Source organism: Theobroma cacao, chromosome 9 (assembly GCF_000208745.1).
Source record: "Theobroma cacao cultivar B97-61/B2 chromosome 9, Criollo_cocoa_genome_V2, whole genome shotgun sequence".
In the NCBI taxonomy this organism is placed as follows: domain Eukaryota; kingdom Viridiplantae; phylum Streptophyta; class Magnoliopsida; order Malvales; family Malvaceae; genus Theobroma; species Theobroma cacao.
In genome coordinates, this window is record NC_030858.1 from 26657381 (window position 1) to 26667373 (window position 9993).

Below are 9993 nucleotides of genomic sequence, written 5' to 3' on the forward strand. Positions count from 1 at the left end.
AGTTAATCTACAGAAGCCCAGAGGCTCATTTGTTGCATCACAAGATGATTGCTAATTAATCAGAGTATCGCTCTCAACTCACAAACACTAGATGGATGGTTTCAATCCCAAGACAAGAAAGATGATTTCTTTAATTCAGCATCTACTAGCCTATTTTCTTGAGAGGGAAAACCCTCTAATCCCTGGCTTTGGATATATTGCTAGCATGATGTGAAAGCACAAAGCAGAGACTAGAGGATTGGATTCCTTTTTCGAGTGCCACGCGTGTTTTGCTATCTCAGAATGCTTCAGCTTGTTACTGTCATACAGCGGGCTAAACACTTGAGGCCTCCTAAGTTCCACGAATTTGGCAATTACGAAGACAGTTACGGGTGCTTAATTATTTGGTTTTCATTTATGGTGCAATCATGTTTAAGCAAACGAAAACAATATTGTCTGTATTATGAGCAGGGTTTGAAAGTAATGGTGCCACAACTCTTATACTAACTTTTCATACATGGGGACAGGTACTAAACAGACCCATGAATCATTTTCTGTGTGGCGTACAGGCCAGGTTTCCATCTCACTTTAAGACCACGTTTTTGGTGTCCACTTGCAGCTCCCCACTTAGCGAGTTTGTAGTCATTATTTCATTTGTTCTGTTTCTTGATGTTAAACATCAGCATATGTTTTGTGGCGTGCTAGACTTCTTTTAATTTATTGCTCTAAATCAAGGACGTGAAACTCATTCATGTCAGAGGCTATAACTCGCAAAGTCCAACCACACTTTGATTAGTAACTATCAATTCTTTTCACCTAACAAAGTGCCATCACCCATCAAAGTGGGTCAGCAAGGTGATGACTTGTAAATTCATTCACTTGGATACAATTCCAGAGAGATTTCTCTTGTCTGCTAGCTAAAATCAGTTAGGAAGATGTTAGAAGCAAACCTTCAAACCAAGTATCCTATTTCCCATTTGTTTTTCCTATTTATGAGAGTAGCCTTCAACCTGAGAGGGATTTGACCAAAACAGATCACAAAGCATATGCACCTTAATTCATGGATGAACTTTGATTATGATAATAAAGCTTTCAATATTTCCTTCGGATAAAGCTATTAGTCCCTTTGGTTTTTGAGTAGAGTATAGAGTGAACATTACCATTGCCATCATAATCCAACGACAGCGGAAGAAAGCAAAGAGAAGTAAATTCAAAACAGAACTGATACTGATAATAACAACGGAAACAGCCATGATCAGCATTAACAAATCCTTAAACTTCAACAAACAAACACAACTAAGTCCGGCAACTAGCCAATGGACTTTACCAACCTCAAAATCAGAATGAAAAGGAAAGTCCTACCATACAGAGGAGGCAATCATACAGCTAAAGGTCATGCCTCCCGTGTGGAATGTGGATTTTTTTGGAAAAAGTTATTAAACAAGGATTTATAATGAAAAGATGCAAAGTTGATGAGTTGATGTGTCTTGAGCTTTAAAAAGAGCTAAGGAGCTTGAAATTAAACTTTTCCAAACACATCATTATGTTGTTCTTCCAATTGAATTCCCTTCTCGCTGGCGTCAAGGTTGATGCACTTGTACCATTTAGCACAAAACACATAGATCACAAAATCAATAGCAGTTAGACCTGCGATAAGGAAGTAGAATCTGTCCATATGACCTGCGTTCAGGTCAGCTGGGATCCAACCAGGACTGTCACCTCTTGCCGTAATCCCCATAACCATGTTAACTAATAAACTGCTAACATAGTTGCCAAGAGAAATGGAAGCCATGCAAAGAGAGCTTCCAAAGCTTTTAATACCATCCGGAGCTTGCCCATTGAAGAACTCCAATTGACCAATGTACATGAAAACTTCAGATGAACCAACCAAAACATATTGTGGAATTTGCCAAAATATGTTTAAAGAACTTCTCTTCTCACCAGGGGTCACAAATTTGAGTCTTTGGATCTCAGTGACACCGGCTGCAATCATCGCAAGCATTCCAATGATGAGTCCAATGCCCATTCTTTGAAGCTCAGACAATCCCTTGGGGTTACCACTTAATTTTCCAGCCAAGGGCACGAGGATATGACGATAGATTCCAGTGCAAATGAGAACGCTGCAAATGTCGAAAGCAGACATGCTGGCAGCTGGAAGGTGGAAGTTTCCAAATTTGGCGGTCATTACATCACCTTGCTCCACAAAAAGGGATGCCATTTGCGTGAAGATGACAGAGTAAATTATGGTACAGAGCCAAATGGGTAACATCTTTAGGACACATTTGGCTTCTTCAACTTGAGTTACAGTGCAAAGCCTCCATGGATTGTTTGGTCCCCACAAATCATTCTGTGTTACTGTAGCCGCCTTGTCCAGGAACCTGCAGGTCAATTTTAAGTAACTCAACATCAGCAAAGAATCAGATCATTCTATAGCATTAATGGAAACTAAAATCGAAATTAATTAGTAGTCCCTTGCTAGAATAAGGACCGCTGTCCATCACTGATCTGGTACAAGGAAGTACTATAATACCATACCATACGCTTGTAATCTAGTATAATCAACATTACCCCACTATATATTGCTTACAGTAAAGAGGATAAAAATTTTGTCAATCTCAAAAAGTTGGTAAATTAAGACTGTTGAAACATTAATACTTACCTGAAATCATCACTGTGGAGAATTTTCCTGCTCCCTTTGATTGCAGATTCTGTGCCCTCCACCTCGTACAAGGCATTAGCATCAGCTGGCACAACATCCCACTTCCTATACGCGGCAATGAATACTTGGCCAACGCGTGGCAGTGGATTGCCATATGCTTTTAAGTACCTGTATCTTGGTGTCCCCAACATATACAGCAATAGGGCTAAAATTGCAGAACCTAACGAAACCAAGAAGCCTAGCGTCCATTTTCCTGAATCCTCATAATAAACCAGTATAGTGTTCGAAAACAGAGATCCGGTGTTTAGCGCAAAATAGAAGTAGCAAAAGAAGGCAGCTTTTGATTCTACTGCTTTGGGATGTGAATCATCAAACTGGTCTGCTCCAAAAGTGGCTATGGTTGGTTGATGCCCTCCGTATCCAAAGGCTATAAGATAGATTGATAAGTAGAAAATTGCGATACCAACTGATGATGAGGGCATGCAGACTTTTACTCCATCGCCACAACCCGCAGGATTAATCAAGAAAAGCCAAGAAGCAATTGATAATAGCCCCAAACCCTGTTAACCACAATTTCACAGCATTTACTTGGAAAGACCATAAATCAAGAACAAGGAAATATAACAATCAAGAGTGATCCTTTAATCTGAATGCTTATATTACCAGCACGAGTACGAGCTGAAAGACAGCACATGTCAAATAACGACCCCAGTACGAATCGCTAAGGAATGCCCCGATGAGAGAGAACAGGTAAACAGTTCCAGTCCACTTGCTGACATTATTGGCAGCATCAGCATTATCTTGCTCAAGAACTCTGGTTAAGAACAACACCAAGTTCACGCCTACTCCAAAGAAAGCTAATGTTGCTAGGCCTTGATTCACTGCACCAAAAATGAAGAAGAATCATTTCTCAACTTCTGAATATATAAAAGAACATTAGTGCACATAAAATACAAGTGATTAGCAGCTTAAGAATTGACAATTACCTAGCAAGAGACTTGCATATGTCCATCCTCCTGATGGCTGCTTCTTGATGAGAGAACTTTTGGTATTGAGCTTCTTTCCATCTGTATTCTCACTTCCGTTCACAGCTTCCACTTGTCTTGAGCTAATAACTTCTTCATTAGCCTGCCATTATCAATAGTAGAATAAGATCAACCAAAAAAAAAATAATACACTAATTCAATGATATATTATCAAACCAAATAAGTAAAGCTTAGCCTAGGACATTGTGAGGTCTAAAGTGGGCTAAAACTGCTTGGCTATGAAACAGAAGTTCCACCCAACTAGTTGGGACGTTAAATACTTAGATGTGGGGTAACCTAATTAATATACGCTGCGAAAACAGATTAACACTTAAAAAGATTAATATTAATAAAAGAAAACTAATGGATACTATACACATGCAACCGAAAATAAGCAAGACTCAAGTTACATGAATCATGAATGGATTATTTTAAGCCAACGAACTTCGTAATAATATTATTTCCTGTTAAGTAAAAACTTAGCCATGAGCTAATTAAGCAGTGACTAAAATCATTTTCTCTTAGTAACTCTTACTTGTTTCCAAAAAAAAAAAACAGGGAAAAGGCAGTAACTTTAACTAAATTTAATACTGGGTTTAGTTTGCCAACCTTTAGCTCGATCTCATTGCTAGAGTCAAAACTGGCCATTGATAGTTTATTCTGCAAAATCATACAATATGTTAAAGATGAATCAAACTATGCAAAAGAGAGCAACAAAAACAATCATTTTTTTTTTTATTCTAACGGATATAATTGGGGCAGAGTATCCATGAAAATCATAAGAAAAAAGGGCAAGGTGAGATGTGTGAAAGTTTCAAACAAGTGGGGAAGGAAGAGATAATGGTATTAAACTTGAGACCTTCTAACTTACAGGTAAGAGACTTGAACGAAAAGGGATGCTCATAAGAGATAGAGAAGAAAGAAGAAGTTCTCTTATTAGGAGAGAGGAGATGAAAGAGTGGTATGAGAGGAATGTGAGAAAAGAGTCCAATATATAGGAGAACATGCAAAGATAGAGAAGAAGGGGTCACTATCAAATTGACTTTATGTTTTCAGCTCAAGATAAATATTTTTCTTAAGTAAGATGGAAAGAAATATTGGTAAAATATAGAAGATCATGAGAAGTTTGCATAGAAGAATCTATGCCACATATTAGGTCATTTCTTCCATGAAATCTTGGTCAGTGGGATTTTATTTTCATCTGAAAGTGATATTCCATCACTATCTCTCTTTTCAATGTTCATGGTTTTCAAAATATTGATAAACACTCCTAAATCTCACTCTTGGTGTTTTGTATATGAGCTCTTTCATGATCTATCATCACTTCTTAATTTCATCACTAAGCATATGTAACAGTTATGAACTGTAAATTCACATGGAAAATCTAAATAACAATGATGATTTGTTCATCCAATACATTTCAAACCATTTCTTTTCAGCAAGCAGAAAGAAAATGCTGTCAAATGTACATGTGGTAAACTTTTTTCCTTATACATTGAATCAACACTTCAAATTAAAGAACAAAAACAGAAAACATGTGTATGAAGCATGAGCAATACATATTAAAGCTAAATAACATATGAAATTATATGTGGTGTCACATATATTTACACCTATTCTAGCTTAATAGATACAATTCAATTTGAGCTTATCGTAAGTAGGTGAGATGAAGAAGCTGGAAGCGGAAAGTAAAATTGGGATATCCCAGGCCAAGAGCAAAGAAAGGTGATCATATTTGAAATGCTACATGTAACAAGATTTCTATATTTGTTATATGCTAGATGCCGACATTTGAAGATAATATCTAAAATTTATAACTAGGGAAAGATCCTAAACAACTTTAAGATGAAGTGCTGAAAATAAATGTCAATTTGCAGTAGAAGAAGAAAATTGTGGGAGATATACAAAAGAAAATACAAGGATTATTTGGAATTAATTAGAGGAGGCCACAAGTGAATCAAATTTGTCAAACTTATATTCCTCAAACCTTGTCAAAAGAAACGAAATTCCATTTATCAGAAAGGGTGGTGAGCAAAGGGAAACTCCCTCCTTTTACCTTGTTTAAAAAGTCCCATTTCTTCTTCCTTAGCTGAGGTTATAAGTTTTCTATACAAAAGGTAAGGGGCGATGTGAAAGGATCGATTCCAAGGAAAAAGGTGCGAAATTAATACGCTGCTCCGTATAGATTAATAATGACACAAAGCATATCATCTCTTTCCAAAAGTAATCGAGATATCGAAAACTAAATTTTGTAATGTGTAACAAATTAATAATTTTCCAGGGGTAGACAACATCAAATTAAAGAATTTTGGTCACGATCTTGATGAACAGTTAACCATCAATATGCCATCGCTTCCCCTGCTAGCTCTTTGATAATCTTGTACGCAACAAAGCTAAAGCTTCATGTTAAGCACAGGTCATCAATTTTTCTACTAAAGATCAAAGCTTACCTTGGTACGATATTTCCAATCATATACAAAAATAATTCTTAAGAGGGAAAAATACCTTAGGTAGGGTTACTGACCTTTTACGAAACTTGGTCACGGACAAGGTAATGTCTTTCGGAATTGTTAAAGACTCTGGGGAAGGCGAAGAAGCAGTGTCGAGGATAACAAGAGAAAATAGTCCGTCGAAGCCTATTGTCATTTATGGATTGCAACTTGAATCAGAGAGAGCTAAAGCTCACAATTTGGCTTGCCACCAGAAGATACGAACCAATAATGTCTTCACCAACGCCTTATACGTACTGCTTGTCCTTTATCCACAAGGAAAAAAAGAAGACAAAAGAGCTTTGCGTGTGGAAAGTGCTATCAAGGATTAAAAAGAGTTCAATTACGAGGATTCTGTTATGCATAACAAATTTCCCTAATGAAGCTCCCCGATCTTCTCTAGGTTTACTTGTTCACATGCTACGTCTTTGTTGAACCTAGGATGGTTCTACAACTTACCTAAAATTGTGTAATATTGATAAGGATAATAAAGGTTTTTGCCAAAAAAAGAGGAAATTTATGAGGATAATTAAGGGATGTATTTATATACATATGTGTCTATTGCAAGTAATTAATACTTGTTTTGGATATTTGTTCTCGTGGCTAAGCTCACGTCTTGTCTTTGTTAAACATTACTACTCTTCTATCGCCAAACTAATTTTTATTTACTTTATATATATTTATTGGACTCATGGCTAAGCCCAATCAACACACGTATTGTCTTTGTTAAACATTACTGCTATTCTATCGCAAACTAATTTTTATTTACTTTATATATATATATATTGGACTGGGATGAAGGTGTTAATAGTTTTAGATGTGGCTCAGTCCTAATTGTTATGTACTGTTCTGTCTACCAGGAACTCGAAGCCAATGCCAATGCCATCAGAAATTTCAAGTTTAACAACTTACAGACTTATAGTGACATGCAATGACTTTTGGACCACCTTAATATAAAAACCTAAACTTTAAATATATATATATATATTAACATATCTTGTTATTTGAAATTGTTAAGGTTTTTTATTTACAACTTAGGTAATATTACATTACTCCTTATTAGCTTATAATCAAAATATTTCACTTTTAGGATTAATCAATATTTATAAGAACTTTTATTGGTTAATTTTGCTATAATACATGCTTTATTATTGGTCAAATAATATATATTTTTAAGTAGTAGAAAATTTGTGATATGATTTTATTATTTAGTATTAAAAGAACTTTTATAATGAAATATAAATTTGAAAACTTCAAAAGGCAAATATCTGGGCTTCTTCTCGTATAATGGAAAAAGTTATATAAATTAAGTTGAGTCAAAAACTTAGCAATAAAAATATGGGTCATGGGGTGATATGATAAGTCATTAGTCGTGGGGTGATTATGATGAGAGGGGCAAACGGCCACCGCAAAAGCTGAAACGGATGGTTAAAATGTGCTTAATTTGGGAACATGGTTACAACTTGCACCCTAATTCCAAGGCCCCCTAAAAGGTGCAGTTAATAAATTACCCCTTTGTGGACACATATGTCATTTCCTTTAGGAAGACAAAACCAAAGAGGCAAAGATTATGACCAAAATAATGGTAAATGGAATCTCAAATATGTATATCAGAGATTTCAATCTCTAATCCGTTAATCACGGTCACAGTATATGTTGACAAACAATTACACTCTTCTTTTAATTAAAAATATTTGATAGAAAGAGAACTTGTACAAATGAAAATTACCCAGCAAGCCTTTAGAAAACCCATCACTAGGAAAAAATTAACAAATCAACAGGTGAGAGAAATCCAACATATACAGCATTGAATTAATTTTCACACAGTTTGGAATTTGAAAGCTGAGACCCTGATGGTTAGAAAACCTCCATCAAACTTTATAGAAACAAAACCCAATTAGCCATTACTTATGTATTTTGTTAAAATGCCAACCCATCTGAGTTCAATTAGACAAAAAGAGGCATTGCAGCACCTACTCTGCATTGCTGCAACTAGCATGACACACTAAACAAATGGCATTTTCAGTTAATAAAGAAACTGATTGAGAGGCTAAGCGGTATATTAAGTTGAACAAAATCTTCCTGCCTAAATTAAGACAACTAGAATTCAGCCATTCACAGTTTGTTTCAACTTACTAACCCACTCATTAGTAATTATCCTGTGTTTTTCAAATAAGAAAAATCTTGTTTCTAACCTATTGTTTTCATTGGACAAACATTGTTTCTGGAAAATTAATAGGGTTTTAACTTGGCTGTCAAAAGGATACCTAATTACGCTTGGGCTCTTTAAACTCTTCATCTTTCAAATGTAAACCTGCCATTTTCATACTGAAGATCGATATCTCTGATTCCCAGATTTTCTCCCTTAATCTCTCCTCAATTTTTAATCAATTAATCTTCCCATGCCTTTTTTTTTTTTTTAATTTTGTTTAAACCCCTCCTTGCTCATTTTCACCCTCCATTAGCTCTTGCCTTATTTTCTTTTCCCAAATTTGTCTTGTTACTTTGTTCTTCATTTTGACCATTCTCTAATGGACGAAGATGAATCAAGCATGGTTTCAAATGCTAAATGGAAAGTGGCAGCAGCAGAAACTTCAGATTGTGGCAACAGCAACTACCCGTTACGTGCTAGCAAACGTTCCGGGCACGAAACCAATGCCTCATTAGCAAGGTTTAAAGGGGTTGTGCCACAGCAAAATGGACATTGGGGTGCGCAAATTTATGCCAACCACCAGAGGATTTGGCTTGGCACATTCAAGTCCGAGAAAGAAGCAGCTATGTCTTATGATAGCGCAGCGATCAAGCTTCGAAGCGTTGATTCCCATAGAAATTTCCCATGGGCTGAGCACAACATCCAGGAGCCTAATTTTCAAAGCCTTTATAGTACAGAAGATGTCTTGAACATGATCAGAGACGGTTCCTATCAAGCCAAGTTTGCAGAATTTGTCAACATTCTATCTGAAAGGAATGGGATATTGGGCAGCAAAAGTGTGAACAAAAATTTGGTGCATGGTGATATGCATTTTTCTTGTGTACAACTTTTCCAAAAGGAATTAACTCCAAGTGATGTCGGTAAGCTTAATAGACTTGTGATCCCCAAAAAATATGCTGTTAAGTACTTTCCTTACATCTGTGAAAATGATGAAGAAAATGTGGCTGGTGTTGGAGTAGAAGAAATGGAGCTTGTTTTCTATGACAGGCTAATGAGGACTTGGAAATTTCGGTATTGCTACTGGAGAAGTAGCCAGAGCTTTGTTTTTACAAGGGGTTGGAATCGATTTGTCAAGGAGAAAAAATTGAAGGAAAGAGACATAATCACATTTCACACATGTGAGTGCCCTGCACTTGTGGAAAAAGATGCTCTAAATTTCTTCCTAATTGATGTAAATTATAATGGTGAACAACGTTGCATCAACGAGGACAAGGTCTTAAACGGATTGGAATCATCACCACAGGATTTGCAAGTGGAATTGGAACTGAATTTGGGGAAGAGCTTCTACTGCAGAATTGACAATTGTAACAGTCTGTTTAATGAAGACAAAGGTCTCAGTGGGTTAAAGTCATCCCATGATGTGGAGGAGAAAAGGGTTACTCTTTTTGGAGTTCAGATTAATTGACAGAGACAGTGTTGATTCTCATTTATATATTTAGGGCTTCTTGTATTTGATTCCGTTCTTTTGTTTACCTTCTTTCTCAGGTCGCATTAGCTCAATTAAGTTGCAATTTCCTCAGCAGTTATTTAGTTGTATGGAAAAGCTAAACTATTATCTTTGCAAATAGGAGACCTAATAATCCTGCAAAATCAAACTTATATATCTATTAATTAGTATGAGAAACGGCT

General features: G+C 36.1%; 2 protein-coding genes across 3 annotated transcripts; one reads left to right on the top strand and one right to left on the bottom strand.

Annotated features, from left to right (window-relative positions):
* On the bottom strand, nt 1185–4619 carry LOC18589693 (protein NRT1/ PTR FAMILY 7.1). Of its 2 annotated transcripts, none has more exons than XM_007014772.2 (6): nt 4535–4619; nt 4273–4323; nt 3625–3766; nt 3302–3519; nt 2639–3198; nt 1185–2357 (listed from the first exon to the last, which is right to left on the bottom strand). In XM_007014772.2, the coding sequence occupies exons 1-6, from the start codon at nt 4565–4567 to the stop codon at nt 1499–1501; spliced, it is 1863 nt and encodes a 620-aa protein (XP_007014834.2). In that variant the 5' UTR covers nt 4568–4619; the 3' UTR covers nt 1185–1498. The 2 variants fall into 2 exon arrangements, with proteins under 2 accessions (XP_007014834.2, XP_017982055.1); XM_018126566.1 differs by having other exon boundaries at nt 4523–4618.
* Nucleotides 8684–9769, top strand: LOC18589694 (AP2/ERF and B3 domain-containing transcription factor At1g51120). The gene has a single exon (XM_007014773.2). The coding sequence runs from the start codon at nt 8684–8686 to the stop codon at nt 9767–9769; it is 1086 nt and encodes a 361-aa protein (XP_007014835.2).